This window comes from Apus apus, chromosome 1 (genome assembly GCF_020740795.1).
Source record: "Apus apus isolate bApuApu2 chromosome 1, bApuApu2.pri.cur, whole genome shotgun sequence".
Taxonomy (NCBI): domain Eukaryota; kingdom Metazoa; phylum Chordata; class Aves; order Apodiformes; family Apodidae; genus Apus; species Apus apus.
In genome coordinates, this window is record NC_067282.1 from 201,694,360 (window position 1) to 201,719,257 (window position 24,898).

General features: G+C 49.6%; 1 protein-coding gene across 1 annotated transcript; it reads right to left on the reverse strand.

Moving 5' to 3' along the window:
- Positions 1-662: 662 nt before the first annotated feature.
- Positions 663-19,503, reverse strand: GATA3 (GATA binding protein 3). Its single transcript, XM_051623388.1, is given in 6 exon segments — positions 663-1,062; positions 7,125-7,250; positions 12,839-12,984; positions 16,045-16,564; positions 16,566-16,582; positions 19,180-19,503. Coding segments are annotated over 6 exon segments (1,335 nt in total). The 5' UTR covers positions 19,421-19,503; the 3' UTR covers positions 663-777.
- Between the last annotated feature and the right edge of the window lie 5,395 nt (positions 19,504-24,898).

Sequence of the window (24,898 nt, forward strand, 5' to 3'; positions counted from 1 at the left end):
AAAAAGAAACGAAAATAAAATAAAATAAAATTAAAAGGAGAAGACATGACTGGCAGTTGGTCCATTTGTTCGTAAGACCATGTTTCCTCTTGGTCTGCATTGCTTGTTTTTCTGGTTTTTAAATTGTCCTCCCGTCCTCTTTTTTTTTTTTTTTTTCCTTTTCCTTTTAAAAAAAAAAAGAAAATCTCTCGGAGTCCTTCATGCCTTTTTTTTTTTTTTTCTTTACAGCTCCTCAGATGCAATAAAGTCTTCCTCAAATGTACAGTATTTCTTACAATATAAGTTATATGCAATGTTCAGCGGTTTCTTTATTTTTATTTTTATTCTTTTTTTTTTTTTTTTTTCACAGCACTAGAGATCCTGTCCAATAGGGAATGCAAGTTCTGAATGGCTTATTCACAAATGGTATCCAGATTCAGTGGGTAAGAATACATAGACGCCATAGTGAGTTCCTTTAAAAAGTGGCAAACATCACTTTTTTAAACCTTTTTTTTTTTTTAACTTTTTTTTCTCTTTTTTTTTCTTTTTTTTTTCTTTTTTTGTGCTTTTTGTAGTTTTTTTTTTTTCTGGGTTTTTTTTAAATTATTTTTTCTCTCTCTCTTTCTTACGCCTTCAAATAACATTTTTTATTTAATTTTTAATTCTTTTCCCCCCCCCTTTCTCCCCCCCCATTCAATTTGGGACGTCAGACCCATAAAACCACACGCCTGCAAAAATGCAAGTATATAAAGTAAATCTCATTTTGAGACTGTAAGCATTCAGCAGGGGAGTCTCTTGCTAACCCATGGCAGTGACCATACTGGAAGGATGGTGAGGTCCAAAGGAGAGGCTGGATGGAGGATGCATCGGTGTCGGTGTAGTCAGCATGTGGCTGGAGTGACTGAAAGGTGAAATGTGGCTGATGGAGGACATGTGTCTGGAGAGGGCGGCGGGGTTAAAAGAGCTGCTCTTGGGGAAGTCTTCCAGGTTGTCGTGGACCTTTTTGCACTTTTTGGATTTGCTAGACATCTTTCGGTTTCTGGTCTGGATTCCTTCTTTCTTCATAGTCAGGGGTCTGTTAATCTAAACAAAAATCCGTTATTTTTTTTGGTGCTTCCGTCCCCTCTCCCCAAAATCACGATGGGATTTGTGTGCCCCTATGGCCAGGCAGTCCTGGGGATGTGGTCATGACCAGCTGGACAGTCAGCACCCCCCCTCCTCCCCTTGCACACCCCATCTGCACGGCTACACAACCCCTCCCCTTCCATTCCAAAATCCACATCCCACCAGGAAATCCCAAGTTCATTTGAAATTTCTGAAGACAAGAGGACAGAAGATGGCTGGCAGAGCCTCACGGGTGCAAAACGTACCCAAATAACTCCTAACGGCTAAAAAATGTCAGCTATCTGCACAGTAAGTAATTGCACCATGTTTAGGAACAAAACCAATCATTATCAGCTTGAAATAGCCCCTGCAGACACCAGCTCACTCCGAGGCTTCCTGACTGATGTGAAGCCATTAGAGGCAACAGCTGCTGGGATTTCAGTGCTATGAGGGGTCTCAAACTTTCCCGGTGGCAAGAAGGAGCTGGGCAACCTCATCACAAAAGACACAGGTGTTTGTCTTATTTTTCCTCTTTGGAAAGATTGAGCTCTGGCCATCCTTTCAGGTTTGCTTTAACCCATAAGGTTTTACTGCTAAAGTACTGCAGGGTGGGGTTTGGGTTGTTTTATTTTTTGTGTCTGTGCTGGCAGGTAGAGTATTTTCTACTTGCATGCAAACATTTCTGTAGGAGGCTTAAGCATTCTACTCTTCTGCATGGAAATACACAGCAGCAATGACCATCTGTACACCCATCAGGGTTGGAGAATGGTAGCAAATGCTCGGTCAAACCACCTGTAAGAAACTTCTGCTCCTGCATTAAGAGCCTTCATCACAATGTGCATTAACACCAGTGCTAGGAAAGCCCCAAAAGTCACACCTGGGAAGGCATTTATGCAGCCAGTATCCATAAACGTCCTTAAAAATCAGAACTTGGGGCAACCTACATGAGGATTTATATTTCTCTTGCCCTCTGCAGAATTCCACTCATAGTAGAAGGCAGGAGAACACTTCAAATCACCCCAGGGGTGACAACTTTTCATCATAAATTTGAGTACACGACAGTGCTGATGGATATTCTACGAAAGGGGAAAAAGGGGAGAAAAATGCATCTGCTATCCACTGGAATCTACTGCCTCAACCCTGGTGAAGGACAGTGAAAAGAGGTTCCTGCAAAGGTCCTGAGCAGATCTTCATTCTAAGACCTCAAATCAGCGCAAAGGACAAAGCACTCCCTTCTTCTAGATCACAGCAAAGTTTCATGTCTTGCTTATCAGCGACAGCCTGGTGCCTTTCCCTGCAGCATGGGAATCATTCACGGGTTTCTCTCCCTGGGGAGGCAGGGATACAATAGCTCCCTGTTACACATGGGGTTGGAGGCACAGGGAGAAGAAGGACCAGGCTTATCTGCTGGGGTTTGGGCATCCCAAAGTTCGTCATCCCAGCCTGAATGAGTGACCCCAGGCTCTCAGGACCAGCAGTGATCCAAAACTTCACTGCATCCTAAAAATGGGCAAATAAAAGGCTGATTCCTCTACCTCTGGATAAAGGGAGCCAGAGGCAGCAGTCCTGCTTGCCAGCAGCTAAAGGTAGGAAGGAGGAATCTGCCCATGTGCAGCCCAACAGCAGCCCTGGGGAGCAACAAGCAAAAACCTCAAATGTCATGTGCTTTAAATACGACATCACCCGTCTCCCTGGCTTCCTGTCCTTGCTGAGGGAATGGGGATACACAGGCAAGAAAGGCCCATTGCTCCAGCTGGATGGCTGGGAGGGGAAAGCTTTGTCTGACGTGTTTTAAGTTAGCCAGAAGTGACATGTTGGCCAGGTTCAAAACCAGGAGGAAGCCCCAAGTGAGCCTTACCACTCAGCAAGGCTAGAGGAGACCTGGAAGTCTTGACACCTGAAGAATCCAGCTCAGATTTCAGGAGGCACACATGAGCCCCAGGATCTCCAGGTCCTAATGAGGAGTTGCATCATGACATCAAGGATCAGGGGCAGACAGAACTGACTTCCAGGTGAAGCAGCAAAGTTGCAAGCTCAGGACTTGGCAGTGGCAAAGCAATGACAGTCTGGTGCTGGGACTGGGGCTGTGCTGGCTCCCAGAGCAAGCATGGGGTCCTGGCCCTGTGTAGCATGGTATTGTGCAGGACAACGACCATTTCCTCAAACCAACATCTCTCGTGTTTCACTCAGCCACAAAGAACAGGTTGGCCCAGGCCATGACTTTATGTGAATCTAAAGGGTGAGAATATCAGTTTTGCCCAGGATGGTGAGAAAGCCATGGCCAGCCCTGCAAATGGGGTCAGAGATGCCATCTAAACACATCATCCTGGTGTGGGTGTTCTCACAAAGCAGGCACCTGACCCAAGCGCCAAACAGACAAGGACCCAGACAAATGTCCGGAGGTGTGAGACCAGCACAGTCACAGCAGCAAGCTGGAGAATGTTTTCAGTGATTTCAAAAACCAGCCACAGCAGAGTTAAAGTGGTCCCCAAAACATCAAAGCCACAGACCCATTGCTGTTCCTGGGGTAAAGAAACAAAAGACCCTGAGGGAAGACTTTCTCCATGAAAATTCATTGTGATAAAAATGACAAACACATGCTAAATTAAAATTAAACCAGTCCAATGCATGTATATGAAATTCATTAATTTCAGATGGAGCCAATTAATTATGGGCAGGAATTATGCTCTTTGTTTTATCACATGTAAAATTCCAGCTGATCTGCTCTTGGGACACATAGCCCTGCTTTAGGTTGTTGTGAAAGAGGCTTTTTCTGAGGACTTCTCCCAAAAACAACGGCAACTCACTCATTTCTATGGGCACAGGTCAGTCTGCTGTGCACCTCCAGCAAGGTACACTCCCACCCATCCCTGAAGTGAGTGAAGGCTCATCCCACTTCTAAGAAGGACTAAAATAACAAGGACAAGAACCTCACATTCAACAGAACAAATCCAGGGGATAGTCTTAGACATTATGGGTCTGATCTTGCTCTGACTGAAGACAATGGGATTTTGCCATTGACCTCAATAAGGTCCTGTCACTGAAGGGGATTTATCCTTCAGACATAGTCATTACAATGTTGGGTTAATCTTCCAGGCTGGCTGTATCTTAGAAGGCACTCTGGGATGCCACAGGATGAAAGGCACCATATCAATGTGAAATATTAGTCATTGTTAATACTGGTGTTAATGGAGCCAGGGCTTGTTGAAGTCAGTGGGAGAATTGCCAGCAGCTTCACTAAATGCACCCCAAGACTACTATGATTATTGCTTATATCCTACTGACAAATGGGTTTGCTTAAGCTGTGGGAATCAACAGTAAAACAAACTGATATAGCCCCGTGAAAAAAAGAAGCACCATGAAAAAAAAATCGCCTTTTCACTACAATGACAAAATGAGGGATAAAAAAGTAGCCAAGAATTTCCTACAGTATACCCTGAAACGTGGTGAAGGCACCTTCCAAGCACACAAAAGCCTTCTGCTGGCATTGACACATCTGTGCAGAACCACTCAGCTTCCTGGGAGGGACACGCTATGATGAGCCTCTCTGTTTCCAACACCTCTCCTGATGGAGAACCAATGAGTACAAGATATACAAAGAGAGCAGGACCACAGCCTGCACAAAGGGGTCTGTGCACTGTGACAGACTAGGCCAGTTTGCACCAGCCAAGGAACCTTGTCCACATGCAACCACCAAACTTCCTCCTTTCCTTGAATTGATTAAAGGACAATGTTGGGTAGCTCAGCTCCCTAGGTCCTGCCTCCCAGCAGACAAAAAAAAAAAAACAAAGACATCTCCATGAAGCTACCACTGCCTTACCACTGGTGACAAAAACAACTCACTCCCATGTAGCTTCTGAAGTAGATGGCTTTCACAGTCACAGCCTCTAAAGCCGGTTGAGCTGCAGAGTAATGTCCCAGTGCTCTGCAATCATGGACCTTTAAAGCTGAGGGTGGTGTGTTCAAGGACTATCAGCTGCAATGTTGCCTGTTTCTCACCACAGTAATAACTAAGCATCATCTTTAAAAAGTAAAAAGAAAATAATCTAGCCCAGTTTTAGTATACTTGCCTAGCTATGTTGCTGCACACAGTATCTCAGTCCTCTAGGGGTTTCATTTAAGCAGGTCCCATTAATGGAGTTGCTCATAAGGCAAGACACTACTTGACTCTGGTAAGTAGCTGTGCTGAGCTTTTTAAGCAGCTGTCGGTGTTTTTAATGAATATGAAAACGGTTCCAATGTGCTCAAGGCCTGCCCCATGTCACAAATTTCACAGCTGGATTGGAGTTTCCCTAAACAGTGGATCCAGAGGTCAATTCAGGCCAACTAGGTTCACAATGTTAGTGTGAAAGAGAAAAGGATGTGCTCTTACAGGCACATTTCTGGAGAACCTCAGCAAGCAGACACCATCCTAGGCACCTTGTGGGGGAAGTTCCTCCAGGCAGATGTCTATAATGGAGGTAGATGCATCTGAACTCATCATCTTGCCACTTTTTGTGGTCCTGGGGAGAAACTACACTGTCTAAGTGGTACAAGTTCTCATCCAAACACAGGCATCTCCATCAGGTCTAACCAACGGCACCTGAGAAGAACTTCAAAGGGCTTTGCTGAGGTACAGAGGCATCAGCTCAGGTATAGGCCTCCCTATAGGTCTCACAAACTACATTAAGTCCTACCACTGATGGCTACAAGGCCACAATGAAAACATAGCACAAGCATAGACTCCTCCAGTGAAGCTGGCTGACTGACCTTGCTTCCTTCTTGCCATGGAAATAGCAAACAGAATATTTTCTTGTGATATTCTAAGAGCTTTCACTCTGGGTTCAATCCTTTTGTTTGCAGTGACCACACTGAGAGCTGGATGACAAGCTTTGCTGGCTGCATAGGACTCCAAACGTGCTCAGACTCCTGCCCACTAAAGGGTAAACATGTTCTCCTTTTTTCCAAGAGAGATGCCTCTCAAAGAACAGGTGAAAAATTAGCCTGGTTGGGGTTTTTTTCTGCACTTAATCCAAACTTGTTTACTCATCCCAAGAAACCAAAGAGCTTGAAATAACAAATGGAAGGGACTGAGACACCACAAGGGTTGGGTGCTCCATGAAACCCGATCTGTCTTTGATGTGTTTGTGTGGGTGGACATGAGGGCAAAACATAGCCCAAGATTTCCAAGTCAAACATAAAGCAAGTGACCACTAGAAAAAAAAAAAGTTATATCAAAGCAAAAAGATTGAAGGTCCTTTCCCTCTTCTGACATAATTATTATTCTAATGCCACATGTGGAATGAGAGTAACAGGAGTAGCCTTAAGACTCCCTTATTAGCAGTATTATTCAGTAGAAGACTTTTCAGATCCCTTTAGCTCTATCCCTGGGGCACATATCCCTGGTTCCTGCAAGCTGGCTTTGCATGGAGATACTAGATTAAATCTGCCAGCCATTTCATTTCATTTTTCCTTCCCTTCCACGGCAGACATTTAAAATTCACATCACAGGTTGAGCAGACTCTGCAACCCACTAACTAAATCAAGTCCTTTTTGGTTTAGGAATCACTTGCGTCAACTGGGGCAAACAGAAGATCTAAATAAATCATCTTTGGGGATGGCTGGAGGGACAGCACAAAAGCAGCCACAAACCCTAAGTAGCTGGTTTTTTTCCAGAGTTTGCATTTGCTGGAGGAACCAAGCTACACATAGAAGGAGTATGGGCTTGCAGGACAGCGTGCTGTCTTTCCAATGGACTGAGCCTAATCAGCAGTGGATAATGTCTCTGTGTTGATCCACCCCTCCTTTAATGGCTTAGGCATGGGAAAGCTCTAACATTACCCATGGTCAGCCCTGTCTTCTAACTCCCCAAGTTGGATCAGCTACATTTGAGGGGACGCCGACTCATTGCTCCAACCCCCCGAGGTCCCCAAAGGGACAAAGGGGAGGTCTCAGCACCACCTGAGTCTGGAAACACTTCAATCAAGGAAGAGGTTGGACAATGGAAACTGAGGCCTCGCTATTTTTGAGAGTTACGGTCACACATTTACAGTCACACTTACATTGTGCAGCTTGTAGTAGAGCCCGCAGGCGTTACAGACGGGATCGCCGTTGGCATTTCTCCTCCACAGGGTGGTAGTGGTGGTCTGACAGTTCGCGCAGGACGTGCCCGCCCTCCTGGCTGCAGACTGAGGGGAAGGAGGGGGAGAGACAGGGGAAGAGAAGGTAGAGAGAGAAAAAAGTAGCCGTGTTAAAAATAAATAAATAAATAAATAATTTTTTAAAAGAAAAAAAAGCAATCAGCAAAACTGCTGAGAAGGAAAACATCAACCCTGCAAGACTGACGCACATCGGCAGAGGCCTCCAGAAACTGGCTTGTGAGAACAAATAATAATACTGAAAAAAATCCCCGAGGTACTTTAATCCTAAATTATATAGGAACTGAATCAGGTGCCAAAGGGCATCCTAAAAGTGAGTGCTAAACCTCTGATAGAACTCATCAAAATTAGCAGCGTTGGCACAGCCCATTCCAGAGGGGAAAATATCATTTAAATGCCAACATGTCTTTCCATCTTAATTCTCTCAGACCCCCCCAGGGGTCTAATTCTGCAGTCAGGGCCTGAACCAACAATTGCTGGAGTCAACGGCGTGAGTCACAGCGGCTCCAGCGAGCGCCAGGTGAGACCCGCGCTGGGCTTGGTGGGCAGCTGCTCCCCAGCTCCGACCACAAGCACGGCCTGGTCCCAGAAATTCAGCTCAGCTTCAAAGGATCCAGGCTCCAGATCGGAAATAACACTGTGGCAAAGAGCAAGAATCCCAACTTTTTAATTACACCCTTTTGCAGCCTAAACCTTCATGTTTATTTAAGGATTGGTAATGAGCCTGAAAGCAGAATTTACCATTTCATAAAGGAGGAGGAACAAGAAAAAAAGTCTGCATGTCAAGGTTTATACAGAAGCTTTTTTGTTAGCTGTGATAATGACTTAGCGAAACCAAATTTAGCAAAGTTGCTTCTCTTTCACATGCATGAATCCATGCTTATCATTTAAAAACTGTAACTTTAGCAAACAAATTGTCCTTCTGCCACTGAAGGAAGCAAAGGAGTTTGCAGGCTCCTATGTGAATGCATATGCATGTTTGCGGGCGTGCAAGTGCCTACAGCTCCTAAAAAAAGACCTTCAGATCCCCATCCTATCTCTTCTTCATCAATATGACACAGTCCCAGAGCTCTGATTTCATCCCAATGCGTTGCTTTCAATGGGACTGCTCATGTGCTTAAAGTTAAAACATGTGCTCAAGCGATTTGCCAGATCATAGCAATGCTTGGCACCTTGCAGAACTGAGCCTTTAATGCTCTCTTTTGTGCTCTTACTCTTTCAAATTTACCCCTCACCCCACACAGCCACACACTGTAGCACATCCAATATTTGGGGGGAAAAAAAAATAATAAATAAAGAAAAAATACCACAGCTTTGGATACCGTACAACAAACCCAAAATGCAAACATGGACACTGGCACAGTGCTGGCGTTAATACCAACTCTTGTTAGGTCATGTTGCAATTTTAATCATAATTGAATGCGGCGTAGGTGGAGAGAGGACGGGTTGGTTTTGTTTTAGATAGAGTAGGATTTTTTTTTTTTTTACTTTTATTTTTTTCCCCTTTTAATTAGGCAAAAAGGATGGTCTAAAAAATAAACAAGAGGCTGCCCATGATCGTTAGGAAGCATCACAGAAAGTCTGAGCTGATGCAAGGGGCTCTCACCCGCTGCCCGTGGGGGCAGTTTCATTTTGCTTGACCATAAACCAAACTGAAGTGAGCTGATCTCCAGCCTGAGAAGGCCTCCAGATGAACTTCTCCGTGCTGACTACAGCAGGAGCTGGGTACAGCACACAGGTCTTCGGCTGCAAAAATCCCGGCACCAGCAGGAGAAGCTGAGGCCTCCCACCACAAACAGCAGAGCCCCGAGCAGCTGTGCGCACACACGCCTCAGCCCTGTCCTCTGAACCATGCCATGGTCCCAGATTTGGTTCCCTTCAAAATCACTGGGTTAATACACGTTCTTCAAGAGCAGCACCAACACGACAGCTTGCAGACCCGGGTTGTCCCCAAGATCCGGGGGCCTCTGCCCTCCCAGGTCCCACCCGCCGGCACAGGCAGCTCAGAGGCTGCATTGAGTCTCTCAGTGACAGCTTTGCCCTTATCAGACCCAAAAATCAAGCCTAAGGAAATTTCTAAAAACCAGTGATATTTGACTCAGCCCACACAGGGGAAACATCCTCTTTGAAGATATTTGGGGTTTCTACAGGGCGCTCGCCGTAATTTCTCTTACAGCAAGTACGTTTAAAAGACACGCCTGGTCCTCACCTCGCTGCCTTCAAACAAACTGACATTAAATAAACGAATAAATCACAACATCCACTTTCTCCTCTAAATTCTTTTCCATCTGCTGTGTTTCCCCTACAAAAATTCGGCCTCGTTAGCTGAATATTTTAAACTCCGTGCTCTTTCGGTCCCAGATGGCACCTTTTATGCTCTACCAACTTCTACCAGAGACACCGGCCGTGGGCAGGAAACAATGAATAATAACGCTATTGTAAAAGCTCCCAGCAATGGCATCCACTGACGCTAGTCACCAACCTGAGCCTGGCCATGTAAGTAATGGGATGACTAATTGGGTGCCCCATGTCATCTGTAGGACCAGACCCCATGGCCTGATGGTTTGTGAGCGAGGGTACAACTTCAGAAGTGCTAGTGGTGGCAATGAGAAGCTGGAATTGAGGATGGTGCCAAAAGATGGACTGAGCGCTGATAAAGATGCTTAATTAAGGGGTGTTTTTGGTGTTTGGACTACACGGGGTACACACAAAGCTGTAAGCTTCCTAAAATCAAACTGCATGTGCATGGGCCTTCTGACAAATTAGCTGCAAAACTTCCCAAACAGCTGGACACAGAAACCAAAAGCTCTGCATCCATACAGGCAGGGAGAGGAAGAAAATCCAAAGAAAGGTTTTATCACAGCAACAGCAGTGATGGGGCTACCACTGGCTTCAATGGGAACAGGAACAGTCTCCAAGAAGGCTGTAGACCTTTTAAGCAGAGCAGTGGTGTAGTCCCACCTGCCCGTTCCTGATCTCCCTGCCAACATCTCCAGATCTTCTACCTTCCCCCCAAAAGCACAGCTGTCTGAGTTCCCCTCAACACGCAAGGCTCCATCCATCTCCCCTAAAGAAAGCCCTTGCAAATACTCCCATCAAATTTAATAGGACTTGGGCTGTGTTCTCAGCATCTAAGGATTCATTTGCCTTCTCCCTCCAACCCATCAGAGTCCTTTCATCAGTTTCAGAGCACCTGGGATCAGAGCCTACAAAACCAGCCCAAGGTCACACAGGAATCTTGTGGCAGAAGGAGACTCTGGATCCCCACCCTGAGCTTCCATCCACACGCTGCCTTCCCCAGCCCACTCTCCTCCACAGGGCAGAAAAGATCAAGTCAAGTCACAGACACACTCACAGCTACACCTCTGCACACAAAAAGCAAACCCAGCTTTGGGGCCTTCTGATTTTTTTTTTTTTTTTTTTTTTTTTTTTGAGGTTAGCAAGGGAAATAAATATAGATGCAAACAGGATTAGAAATGTTTGTCTTTTTTATTTTTTTCCCCAGGCAACGCTGGGAAAAAAAAAATATTGAAAAATGCAAAAGTTCCCATTTAGCAAAGGCCTCATTCAAAGAACGGGAATTTTTTGTAACTCAGACTTTAACTAAAATGCCGAAGATTGAAATGATTATGATAGACAAGGTCCCTCTTCTCTTTTTTTCTTTCTCCTGTTTTTTCTTTCCCTGAGAATGACCTTTTACAATGTATTTATTTATATAGTTCATTTTACATGTGCCGGGCTGAGGGTGACTCGGGACATTCTTTCATGGTTCCATCAGACACATTTTGAAAGCTCTCCCCCCCTTTTCCAGCCGCTTTCCTATTCCACCTCCCCCTCTGCTTGTTTGGATATGCTCAAGCTCCTGTGTGTTTGGGCTGGGGAAACGGAGCTGTTGTTTAGGAGTTATCTCCAGGGCTCAGATATCCGGCAGCTTTTTCCTAGGAAGTTAACTTTACACATAAAGAGAGAAGGGGGGGGGAGGGAATAAAAAAGAAAACGAAGTGTGTGTGTTTAAGACAGAAAGGCCAAGGGGGGAGGAGGAGAAGAGAACAAGAGACCTGCCCAAAAAAATTAAAATCCCAGCCTGTACTTCCCTCCCTAGAAAGCTTTTCCTTTTTTCTAACAAGGCTATGAAACATAAGGGAAAACAACATTTTCCTATGTGGGAAAAGCCCATATATGAAGGCAGGGAGCAATCCTGCCTCAGGCTGCGCTTTGCCCACGGGAAGTTTAGGGGTAGAGGAGCAAACCTGCATGTTCCCCAAAACCCACACGACCAGGAAGAGCCGACACAGCAGCAGAGCCCTTCTTGGGGACGTATCCTGCAAACACTTCCCAACGCCCATGGGAATAGCTCTGGTCCAATTTTGCAGGCATCTCACAGGTGAGGAAGCTGAATCCGTGCCTAAGAGTTGTCGGACCAAGGCCATGAGCACCTTCACAGGGAACACGAGGCCAATGAATCACCCCTGTCCTGGCTGCAGGATCCGGCCACACCAGGCACCAGCCTCACCCAACCGGCCAGATCCATCAGCTCAGAAACTCCATGGAGAGCCACTTTTGCTCCAGGTTTCGAGCAGCCCTCAGAAGCCCATCCACATCTTTAATCCTAAGGAAGCCAAACATGCCTCAATTCGAAACATTTGATAACTACCCGAGCAGGGAACATTTGCCCCCCCCTCCCCCCCCGATATATTTTTCCCCTTGTGGTTTGCCTGATTGCCTGCCAAATAGGCTTCAACGCATGTATTAGCCATGCCCACAGCTTCCAGACCTTTTTGTGGCTTTCAGGGAAATTCATAAATAGATTGCTGAGGATGCTGTAAGGTATTGCCTGTGCTTACTACAGTCATGAGGCTTGCAACTATTATTTTAAATATTTGCCCTCACCTTTTTCACCCTTCCTCCAACTTCTGTGGCCCCAGGCACCCGCTCAGCTTTGCACACTCACCGGGCTTTGCCATCACCCACTTTGTGTCCTGTGTTGCACCAACTCAGAGGGGAATGACACACTTCAGGACCCACATGGCTCAGGTGCAAATGATCATACCGGGTTAAAATGGCACCAGAACCATCAGTCAAGTGTTTTGCAGGACCAAGATCCAACTGATGCCCCAGTGGCAGCAGCTATGGTGACCAGTACCCAGCTTGGGTTCCCCCTTTATAACACAGCCAGCCAAAGGGAATGACAACACACTTGGAGAGGGGAGGACAGCAGTGCAGAGAACCCAGGAGAAATCCAGTTCTCCTGATAATCTCTTTGGTCACTAGGAAATTATTACTCTACCCTTGTTCCCTGGAAAGAGCCACCTTCCTTGGGTCACCATCTAGAAGCACTGTGCAGAGGCATCTGCCCCACTGAGACCTGGGAGAAAACTCAGTTCTGCTTTGCAAGAAGCCTTGAATCTTGACTTTTTTAACCTGTTTTAGAGTTTGCAAGAGGACCAGATAATTGAGGCCCACAGCAGCTGGGAGCATCTTTCCAAACATCCCCCCTTCCCAGCACTCTGACGCAGTGGGACCAGATTTTGGAGCTGGCTGAGCTTCCCCTCTCCATCCCAGGCTGTGAACAAGGAGCAGAAGAAGGAAAAGAAAGAATAAAAAAGAAGGAGACTCACCAGCCTTCTCTTGGGTTTGATCAGGGGCCGGTTCTGCCCATTCATTTTGTGATAGAGTCCACAGGCGTTACACAAATAGTGCCCGGTGCCGTCTCTTCTCCACAGGGGGGTTGAGGTAGCCCCACAATTTACACACTCCCTGCCTTCTGGAAACAAGAGAGAACATAGTTCACTTAGGGAAAGCAGAGGTTAAAGGAGCTGGGAAAAGCCCCCCTGCAAAATAACCCAGCCCTCCAAGTGATCCAGTCATTCCAGGTCCTGCCAGTCCTCTCCAAGCTCAGGACACTCAAGCAAGGGTCCAAGGCCATAGCCAAGTGATATTCCTGACACAGGCTGGGGACAGTTTGGTGGGACCTGACCCTGTCCCCAACCCACAGGCAGTATCAGGCCTGTGTCCCAGAAACAGGGAAGAGGGATGACAACAATGACAACCCAAACTCCGTGGTGGCTTGAGGGGCTCCCTGCAGAAGTTCTCACCCCTCTTGCAAGTCCCTTCTTTGGGGAGGGAAGGTGAGGGGCTGGCAGGTTCCCCTCACCTCTGGAGTAAGGGTTTCTGCAGCCCTCCAAACTCCACATCTCACATCTTGGCAGACTTTGCGGGAGCCTCCAACCCCCCCAACATGAACGTACACCAAATTTAAGCCTGTGCCTCCCTTTCTGAAGTGTATGGGGACCCTAGGGTCATGCCTTGAGCTCTGTCCAGTTCCAAGAGGACTGCCTGTGCCTGGAGGGGCTCTTCCTTTGGCCTCAGATCAAACCACATCAAGGACCCCCAAAACGATCACAGGTAAACAACCAAAACACCTCCTTGGCCCCAGCTAATACACGACCAATCTGCCAGTGCTCACTATTGATTTATTTGAAATTAACTGATTTGAAAGCTTCCACCACCCAACTTACAGAAACCCCTCTGGCTTCCCCACTGCTTCTGAAGCCCGATTGCCCCTCCCTGATACTCGGGAGCCCTGAGCCTGCCTGAGCTCTGATTAAAGCGTTTCCCTCCTTCTTTTCCTCCTTTTCAGCACCTCTCTCCCCGGCTATTGGGGCAGGTACCCCACAATCCACCCAGCTCCCAGTTTAGAGGAAGGAACTGGGGGGGCAATACAGGCAGGCCTCCCAGCTGCTTTCAGAAGGTTGAGTGCTTGCTGGTTGCTTCGTTTTGTTATTTTGTTGTTGGTTTGGCTTTGGTTGTTTGTTTTGGTTTTTTTTTTTCTCGGGTGTTTAGTTTGTTGTCTTCATGGGGGTTTTTTTTCTAGCACCTAATGGCACTCCCAGCCCATCTGAGAGCAGCAGAAGAAACCAGCCGACCAGGCCAGAGCTAACTCAGCACCGAGCCGGCTCCCTGCTGCCCCAGCCCGCGCAGCCTTCGAGCAAGAGGCATCCGCGCCCTAACCACAAACGGCAACCGTTTTTCCAGAGCCTTTGCACTAAACCCCTCTCCTTTCACACCCCCCCCCCCGAACAACAACAGCAACAAGGAAAAATAAATGTATTTGCAGCCGTTTCATCCTGCAAAAAAACACCCCCTCCCTCCTTTTCCTCCAGCACTAAAACCCTTTGTCTGCGAGTTTCCCAGCTTGCTAAAATCAACTTTAAAAAAAGAGAGAGAGAGAGAAAGAAAGAAAGAAAGAAAAAAAAAAAATAGGTGTTGCTCCTGGGGTTGGTTTATCACGAACCGCAGATGTGTCTCTAGAAGGTAAATTAACAGAAAGTGGCAAAAGGAAAACAAGAGGCGGGGTGGTGGGAGGGTGGGCAAGACGGTTTGAAAATACCGCGCAGCCGGTGCCCCGGCGGGAGCTGCGGCTCAGCCGGCGCCGGGGTGGCCGGGGGAGGGAGCACAGAAGTGCACCGAGGGCCAGAAACAACCGGTCCCTACCCCGACACAGCGCCCGGTCCGTACCGGGGCCAGGCGGGGAGCGGCTCCCGTTAATACCCAGGTCGTTTTGTTCCACTCTGGTTACACGGGGCAGCCGCTCCGGGGCTGTTTGAGTCTCTGTCCCTCTCTTTTGTTTCACTCCATCTCTCTCTCTCTCCTGCTTTCATGTACAAAACATACAGGTCTGGGTTTTTTTGTCACTCTAACCGCATCCGGACTCTATTAAAGTTCCTGGCGCTGGATAAACAATGCAACTGTCGCGTGCAGCAGTCTGAAAATAATTGGATTAGCTCAAACATATCAGCTAAATAGAGACAGTCCCTGCTCAGACAGACAGAGTAAATGTCACCCTGGAAAAACCCTGAAAACTGATCTCATTCATGCCAGGCAACCCTGCAGCAGCCTCCTCGGAAAAAGAAGATGGGGGGGAAATAAAGAGAGAGAGAGAAAGAAAAAAGAGTTTTGACTACTTGCCCTTTCCTACACACAGCCCCCTCTGCTCTGCTCACACACTACCCTGGGTGCACACAAACGTCCAACCCGGGAATGTTCAGCCGTCGGGAGCCGGAGTCACTCTAACCCCCTCACCCCGGGGTGCGCCCAGCGCCGGGTCCCCCCAGCGGGGTGGCCAAGGGGGTGCTCAGGGGTCTTGCTCTCGGGGTTGTCAAGGCCCTTGACACGGAGCTGGACGGGGCTGGGGGGTGGTCAAAGACCCCGGAACGGAGCCGCGTGGGGCTGGAGGGCCGCGTGGGTGAGCTTCCCCACCGCCCCAGGGAAAACCCTCCCCGCATCTCCGCATGGGAAGAGGCCCTGGGAAGAGCGAGGCGGAGGGCAGGCGGGGGAAGTTGGCCGGGATTTAGTACCATTATTAAAATACAGAGAGATACACTAATGCTGCGGTTCCCTCGGGTTTCGCTTCCTCCTCAGGCAGCTGAGAGCACCCACCGTGGGCGCTTGGGGCGGCGGAGGGGGCCGGATCGCCCCCGGGGCAGGAGCCCTGAAGGTAACCACCGGGGGGGGGGGAGGGGGGGGGGGAAGAGGAGGTGTTTGGGGTCCTGGACTGGTTGTACCCCCAGCCCGAGTTGCCCAAAGGGGAGTTTGGTTATAAACCTAGCAGGGCAACCTGTGGGGAAGGTAAAGTTCCACGTACACACCCCCCCGGGAGGCTTGAGCCCCCGCTGTTTTCATCACACGGATGCTTGTGCGCATCCCTCTATGTGAGGAGACAGGGGGGTGCAGCCTTTCCCTTTTAGCCCTCCCGTTTCCCATCCCCCCGCCCCCCTTAGCTTCCTCTCCCGAGCAACGGGGATGAAGAAGCCAAAAGCCCTACCTGTGCTTGACCGTGCTTTCGGTCGCGATTTACACCCGAAGCCGGTGGGCGATCCTCCTAAGAGGCTACTGGGGGGAAAAAGTCCAGAGCCATATTCTGGGACATACGGTGGGTAGGTAGTGATGGGGTGATGAGCGGAGGAGGTGGCTCCTCCTAAAGAGGCCATGCTGCTCCGAGAGTGAGAGGACTCCAGCTTCATGGTATCGGCCAGGGACACCTGGTATTTGATGCATTCCTTCTCGTCCTGCCGGGTGGAGCCGGTGGAGCCGGGGGTGGAGATGGACGGATCCGGGGACACATCTTTAGGAGGGGTCGGTGGGAAAGTGAAAAGGTGCGGGCTGGAGTGGCCGGCGGATAAAGTGGAAGAGGAAGCGGGTGGGTAGACGGAAAGGGGTCCCGGTGAGCTGTGATGGATGGAGGTCTTGGAGAAAGGGCTGAGGTTCCAAGGGGAAGCGCTGTGGTGGCTGCTCAGCGCCTTGCTCCCGTCCAGCCAGGGCAGCGAGCCGTGCAGCAGCGGGGGGGCGGCACACCTGGCTCCCTGCTCGGAGAAAGCACAGCGAAACGCCTGTTACATCCCCTTTGCCACCCTGGCAAGACCCCGTGGGGATGTCGGGCTGTAATCCCCCCTCCCACCTTCCCAAAGGGCTCAGTATGAGGGGGGAACAAGCAAAACTACAACTGATGCAGAGCCTCACTCCCCTTTAAAATGTAAAAGCTTGCAATAGCCTGAGGTGGCAGCCCCGATCCTGCTTAGCACGGGGTCTCCGGGTTCCCCCTTTAGCAGGGATGCCAGCCCTGGGACACAGAATTTGGTGAGCTCAGCTTCACTTTCTCCCTTTTCCAGACAACCCCACGCGGACTTTGAAGGGAAAATCCTGCGTGAAATTGCCAAGCCCCGAATGCAGAAGTATCTTTTATATTTTTTTTTTTCTTAGTTGGAAAATAATTTCCCTAACGCAGCCGTAGGCTACAAACCCTGAGAATACTCTGGTCGAACGAAGAAGACCAAAAGATGCCCAAAGAGGTGATAATAACCTTTCCAACAGGGCTGCTAAACTTTACTACCCACCTAGTTTGTTTGGTTTGTTTTGGTGTGGGGGTTTTTTTTCCTTCCAGGAGGCTGTACATAAATGTCAGACAGCTTTTTCGTGGCTATATAGCACATGCAGAAAGTACCAACAGTCAAGAAAATAAATTCTCCATCCCCTTCTTACGACAAGAGACCCTTCACTTGTATTTTAAAATACAGACCTGGACTTTACCAAAAGATTTAAGCAGTCAAACCTAATTTTCTTTGGTTATAAATGCTCTTAAGGGATGGTACCTAATATTTTAAATTAATGGCTGGCCTTGCTTAAAAAAAATAATACTAAAAAATGTATTTCCAAATAATCAAATCTACCCAAAGCCACAGCATCCTGAACAATTTGCTGTGAGCTGAAAAACCCAGTTACTCGACTGGAGGAAAGAAAGTTTGTGCCTACTAATCAAGCCCTGGAAACGCATTGACATCTAGAGAGCCTTACCCTGTGCAGACATCGTGATATATGTATACAGACTGCTAAATATACAGGAGGAGAGATGCAAACACAGATCTGTAGAGCCACAGAGAGTTAAAGAGCTGGTGCAGCAGGGTGCACATATGTTTGCATGGGAGCTTGTGTTTGTGTAGAAAATCTCCAAGCTAGTTTCCACCGTACCAGATATTTGTGAACAATACTGAAAGTAACTGCTCGAAAGGAAGGGAAGGTGGGTTATACGAATAGAAAGGGTCAAGATTCATTATCTTCTCCAGGAAGTAGCATAGTAAATAATACTCAGGCTAGATCAGAGAGACCGCATTTCCACTTTCTGCTGATATGTTGGGAGAAAAAAAAAGAAATGAAAAGAAAAGAAAGACAGGACAAAGGCTGCTGATCCTTAGAAATAATTGTTTTAAAGGGACTAATAGCAGAACAATGCAGTTACTGAGCGGAGCTTAATGCAGACTCGCACTCAACAAGTAGCTGCGGGCTGGGAGCAGCCCCCTGAACCGGGCTCGGCTCCATCTTCACTCGCTCGTCCCACTTTCTTCTTGATTTTGGGATGATTTCACTTGCAAACCTCGGGCTTTTTAGAATTCACCCCTCCAGAAGTGACTGCCCGACTCAACAAATCAGCACCTACTTTTTTTCCCTCCTTTTTTTCATGTTTCCCTTTTCCTTATTTTTGAACCCTACAGGTAAAACTCCAGCTACAAATACTGGGTCTCTCTGGTTCTCCATAAAAGATGGCACCAAAGCACTCACCCCACAGCAGACTTGAGCCCCACTGGCCCCAGGTATTTCACCTCTTATCTAAAAGCTGTGACCCAGGAACAAAATTCCCATTGTGGATCTCTACATTCCTGCAGGACCCACAGGAAAATACACCAGGTCTGACACCTAATTACACCACGGGATTTCTTTTACTTTCTTACTTGTTTTTTAACACGAGCCGTGGTGCAGCCCTGGGTGCATGTGCAAAACTTTCAGCCCCAAGCCCTAACAAGCTCACCAAGTGCGAATGAAATAACCCAAGCGTGAGGACAGCAGAGTCATTTTCACACCCCTGCTCTCCAGCTTGCTTTTCTTCTCCAGAGCAGCTTAATCGTGCAAAAAAACTAAACACGGTATGAAAACCCTGTTAACCTAATTAAAGAGAAGGGAAAGAAGAAAAAAAAAACACGAGAAAGATGAAAGGGGAAGAAAGCAAAAGAAGAGCAAGAGAGAGGGAGAGAGGAAAAAGAGGACAGAGAGATAAGAGTAGAGAGAAAGAAAGAAACAGCAAGAGAAGGAAAGAAAACTATAGAGAGGTGTAAAGAAAGAGAGAAAGAAAATGAAAATAGGGAAGACGGAAAGAAAGAGAAAGAGAGAAAGAAGAAAGAAACATTAAAAAAAAAATACCGAAAGAGGAAACAAGTAAAAAAAAGGAAGGAACCCTGGATTTTTATTTATTTCCAATAAGCCAACCCCAAAATCCACACGTGACGTAGTTTCCCCGCCGGCAGGAGGTCTGCCGGGGTCTGCCCGACGACAGCCGGGCCGGCGGGGCAGCGCGGAGCCGCCGGGAGCGGGGCTGCCCCGTGGGAAGCGGGATCCCGTCGGGGACACTCACCGTGGTGGGCCGTGGGGTATCTCTGCACGGTGGCTCTCACGGAGTTGCCGTAATACGGAGGGACGGGGTTGCCTTGTCCGTCGATATTAAAAAGTACATCCACTTCCTCGGCGAGAGGATACTGCGTGGGGTCCATGTAGGTATGGCCAAGCGTGGGGTGGTGCGAGTCCGGGTGCTGCCCATTGAGCACGGCCGGGTGGTGGTGGCTCACCCACCGCGGCTGGTCCGTGGAGACCTCCATCTTCCGCGCTGGCTGCTCCGCCGCTGCTCTTCCTCCTCCTCCTCCTCCTCAGCAAGGCGCGGAGGGGCTTGAGATCGGAGGGGCAGACGGTGCTGAGGTTATAGCAGAGGGAAGCGGGGTTGGGGGGGGGGGGGGGGGGGGGAAGGGGGGGGAAGCGGTCGGCGAGTTTGGGGATGTTTCTGGTTGGGTTTGGTTTAAAGTGGAGGGAGGGGGGTTAAGGTGAGAAACGATCGATTCCAAAAAAAAAAAAAAAAAAATTAAAAAAAGGAAAAATATAATAAAAAAGGGGGAAAAAAGGGAAAACAAACAAACTCGGGGGAAAAAAAATCTCAACGAAGTGAGATCCCCTCTGTGTCTTCCGCTCTTTTGCAGATGTTTCTCTTCTTTGATCACCTGTAACGAGAAAGAGGAAAGGGAAGGAGCAGAGAGAGAGAGAGAGAGAAGCAGAGAGAGAAACGTGCTTGAGAAGTTCTGAACTTTAGCACCTGACTTTTTAGGCAGGAGAAAACCCATCCCATCTCTCGGCAGCCATCCCTGGGAAGCGCTTGCTCTGCCCTAGGACCCACCTCTCTCTCCCCAGCGCCTCTTTCTCTTTCGCTCTCTCCTCTCGGAGCGGAGCCCAGCAGCTCTCCCCGCGCTCCTGCTGCCTCAGCTCTTACTCTTGCTCTTTATTTTTTTTCTTTTATTTCCCTTTTCTTTTGGTCGTCGCGGTTGTTTGTTTATTTGTTCATTTGCTTCATTTGCACCTGAGAAGCTCCAGCGGCTTAAGCCGGTGAGAACTTGTGCCATTCGCTGCTCTGCAGCCTAGAGTCACTTTGATTGCTCATTAATTATTATGCAACCGAGAAAGGGGGGAAAGAGGGGGGAAAAGAGAAGGGGGGAGGGAATCGAGGAGGGGTAAAGCGATGGAGAAGAGGGTGGGGGTGAAGGGAAGAAGTGAGGGGGGAAGGAGGGGGAGAGAGAAGAATTAAAAAAAAAAAACAACAACCCAAACACAAGTTGCTAAAGAAATTCAGCACAAACCTTGGTGGAGAAGCAGTATGTGACCCAGGAGGGATGAAGCTGAAAGTGCTTGATCAGATCAGATTGTGCTGGCTCGCTCTCCCTATTTTCTTAAAATTTTTTTTCCTAATTTTTTTTTCCTCTCTTTTTTTTTTCCCCCCCTTTTTTTTTTCCTTTTTTTTTTTTTTTTTTCCTCTTTTTTTTTTTTTTTTTTTTTTTTCACAGGGAAGGCATTCTTTCTGAAAGGAGCAGGATGGCGCCAGCCGGCTCAGTGCTTACAGACAGCTGTGGCGAGACGCAACTTAAGGAGGTTCCAGTGTCATAAGCCCGGGGGAGGCGGAGCCTGTCCCCGCCTGAGGAGGGGACCGGAGGGGCTCACCGGCCGCCTCCCCCCGCGGGAACCCCCTTTCACCAACTTCTTTTAAGCTTTTCCCCCGCCCTTTTTTGCTTTTTTTTTTTTTTTTTTCCTTTTTAATTCATACTTTTTAAGGGGGAAAATTAACTTTTCCCGCTGGCCGAGAAACCCTACGACACGGCCACTCATGCGTGGAGGGAAACCGTGTTCGGTTCTCTTGTCGACAACTCGGGGATGATGAAGAAGGGACCGGAGCCCCCCCAGGAGCGAGAACGGGCCGAGCCGGGGATGGACGGGCAGGTGCAGGAACCTCCGGGGGGCTGGCCAGCTGAAATAAAGCTGCCTCCCCTCCTCTACCGGCGGGTTTAGAGCTGCTCCGTCGCGTGAAGGACTTAAATTATATTTTTTCTTACGGATAGAAGCGCAGCGAAACGGAAATAACACGGTTTCGGAGTATTTTGGGGTGGTTGAGGGTGGTGGGTTTGGGTTTTTTCCCTCCTCCCGCTTCCTCTGGAGATCCCAAGTAGACAGAAGGAGGCTGAGGGGGAGCTGCCCGAATGAGGTGGGACCCCTGGGGTTGGGGACCCCCGGGGTTGGGAGCCCCGGGTTGGAGACCCCGGCCCCGCCGCCCCCCGCGGGCTCCGCGCCCGCAGCGCCGCCCGCCGCCCAGCGGGGGCCGCCGCCGCCGCGGCCTCAGCCAATGGGGAGCGAGCAGGAACTGGGGCTCCGTCCTCAGAGGGCTCTGATTGGCTGTTCGCCCCCGCCCCGCCGGCCCAGACAAGCGCTGATTGGCTACTCGCCCCTCCGGCCGGCCCGGTTGCTGCGTTGAGCCAGGGCATCCCCTAGTGGTGCTGCCCGGGGACCCGGCCCGACCCCCCGGGGCATCGGGGGGCAACCCCGGGAACGGGGGATTGACCGGGGGGGGAGGGAGAAAGGGAAGGGACCACGGGAAGGAGAGAAAGGGGAAGGTACATGGAGAAAAGGAGAAAAAGAGAAAATAGAGAAAAGGGGGGGGAATTTAAAAAGAGAGAGGAAAGGGGGGGAAGAGAGAGAAAAAGGAAAAGGGCAAGAGAAGAAAGGGAAAAGAGACAAAAAGATGGAGAGAGAAAAACAGAAAGGCGGGGGGAAAGCGAAAAGAAAGGAGAAGAGAAGAGAAGAGAAGAGAAGAGAAGAGAAGAGAAGAGAAGAGAAGAGAAGAGAAGAGAAGAGAAGAGAAGAGAAGAGAAGAGAAGAGAAGAGAAGAGAAGAGAAGAGAAGAGGAAAGGGAAATTAAGAAAATAAAAGAAAATAAGAAAATAAAAGAGAAGAGAAGGGGAGGGGGGGAAGAAAAAGAAAAACAGACAAAAAAAAAACCCATAAAAAAACCAACAACCTAGAAAAAGTCACTTCAGTCACTTACAGGGTGCCTGTGGGTGCTGTCTCTCCGCACGCCGGCAAGAGACCTTCTGCTCGGGTGCGGAAGGAAGCGCCTCTCAGGAGTTTTTATACACGGGGGGTCTAATTAAAACCCGGGGCTCAGCAGCGGCGGCCGCGCCGTTGTTGCCGTCCCGTTGCCCCCGCCGGGGCGGTCTCCGGGGCCAGTGCCGAACCCCGCTGAGGCAGCGCCGAACTGAGCTCACCCTGCAGCCTGGAAATGCCTCCCCAGCCTCCCCGTTCCCTGACGGTCGGCGGAGCTGAGCCCCCGGACCGATGCTCCGGTCCTTGCGCCCATTTTAAGCCCGATTTCAAAGCCCCGGTGCGGCCCAATCCGCCTCTGGGCGTGGGGACAGGGGAACAGCGCTGAGGTTTTATGCTTCCCGCTGAGGATGCAGCTAGAAATATTGATTTTTATTTCCAATCAGCCGTCCCGGGTGGGTATAAACGCGGGGGAAACCAGCCGTGCATTGGGGTCGGTGCAGCCCGGCGGGGAGGGGGGTGCCCGGGGAAATGTGCCCGGTTGGGAGCGCCGAGGGAAGGGTGGACAAGGCAGGAGAGGGGGGGGCAGGTCCGATTCTCCCCGGGATTGACCTAGGGAGGCACTGGAGGGGCCGGGCTCGGCGCTGCCTCTCGCTGTCCAGCCTCGCCGACGCCGCAGAGACCGAGCGCCCGGCCCGGCTGGTCGGGGGGAGCCAGAGCCGGGTCCCGCTCCCGGCAGCCCATTAGGAGAACGGGGGATGGGGAAGCTGGAGGGGTGCGGGGGGTGCTCATGGCCCACCCAGAGTCAGGGGCTTTAACTCGCTCCGGCAAAACTCGTGTTTCCTCTCTCCTCCCCAGTTCGACAGGAGCTGCTTTGCCTGCAGCTTGGTTTGAGGTTTTTTGTTGTTGTTTTCTTTAAGGTTCCCCCTCTTTCCCTCTACCCCGATTTTTAGGGTGTACTGGGAGAGTCGGAGAACGATCAGCGCGATCTCTCCTGCTGCCCTTGCTATAATGCCCCACCGGTTCCCTCCTCACCGGGTGGTCCCACGGCCTCTCCCCCGGATCCCCAGGCGGTATGGGGGGGTGCAGCGAGGTGCACCAGCACCGAGGGGTTCCATTGCCCACCCTTCCTCCTTTGTGGGGTGGGGGGCTTTATTTGAGAGAAGGACAGTAAAGAGAGGAGCATCATTTGCAAAGCATTTATCTGCAGGCAAAACCACTAAATTTCCCCCCTCCCCGCCCAGCTTTAAGCGTTTTATGGACGTGATGCCCAAGTGCGTCCGCGGGATTTGGCTCCTTTTTTCCCTCTTCCCAAATGTCTCCGTGCCCTAAGCAGACCCTGTGGGCAAAGGTGATGTTCAGCACTTGGAAAAAGTAAAATTAAAAAGAAATTTCTTTTAATAGCTTGATGTAGGGAAGGTGTCTTTGTGCCGAACTGGGATCTTCGGGCAGGTGAGCTGCTATTCCCAAACTCCTCCCTCACTTACAGCCCTGGGACCTACAGCCGCGGGATCATAGGTGGGGAATTTCCATCTACAGGTCACAAAATTGCTAAGCCATCGAGAAAACGTGCCTTTCACCCTGTCGGGGGTAGGAGGAAACCTCTCTCCTTCAGCTGTTGGAAGGGCATGGAATGTTTAATGAAAAATATAGTTACTAAGGTAATAAAATAAAAATCAAGAGCTACACCAAGTTGGCATGGAGGAAGAAGTGGGGACAACCCTGAGGGCCCCGCCCTGCCCCGACACGGGCGGGAGAGGGGACAGAGGGGTGACCCGGCAGGACCCTACGTGTTGCCTGCCCCTGGCAGCCACAGCCTCGATTTTGGGAGGAGGACACTCTCTTTCAGATCTAGTTTTCTCAGCTCATTCCTGCATTTTCATCCAGACCTCCATAGCCGCAATCTTCCTACTCCTTTCCCAGACGGGGAGGAAACGGTGGTGCGGAGGGCAAAAACACCCTGCTCCAAAAAAAAAATAAAAAGGGGGTGGGGGAAACATGCAAACCCATAATTTTACCCCCCCACTTCGGATTAATTTGTGATCCCCGGGGGTTTTGCGAGGAGAGCTGGCCTTGACCGTCCTTTTCTCAGGCTGTGGCTGCAGATCCATCACCTCGCCCCCCCCCGCCCTCGGCAGCCCCCAGCAGGGTTTCCAGTGACAGCTCGGCGTTAATAGGAGCCCATTGTTGGAGCAATTAGCCCCAAGCTCGCCACCAGCCGCCAGATAAGGCTCAGGGGCTCGGGGGTTAATTCAGCAGAGAAGGGGGGTGGGGGTGGGGGGGCTGCTGGGAGAGGGACTCCAGCATCCCTCCTAGCTAGGGTAGTGATGGGGGGGGGGGGGGGAAGGAGGGGGAGGTTAAGGCTCTGAAAGGCCAAAGGAAACGCTTTTGATAAAAGTCACTGCAAGTCCCAAATGGGAAGGCGGGGGTGTTATTTATTTTTTAAATCACCATCAACAACAAAACCACCAGAACTCGGGGAGATGCGGCCGTCACCCAGCTTACCCCTCTCCTAAAATGAGCAGTCAAAGGGCACTAAAGCTGCTCTCCCCCCTCCCCCGTTTTCCTTCTGGTCTTCCTATTAAAATAGATACAAGGAAGTTTTTTCCTGGTGCCGAGACCTGGGGCCCCCCGTTGCTTCCGTCCCCACGGATGCCCAGTGCTGCGACTGGCACCTCGGGGCGGGGACAATCAGAACCCCCCCCACACATTTCTCCCCCCACCCC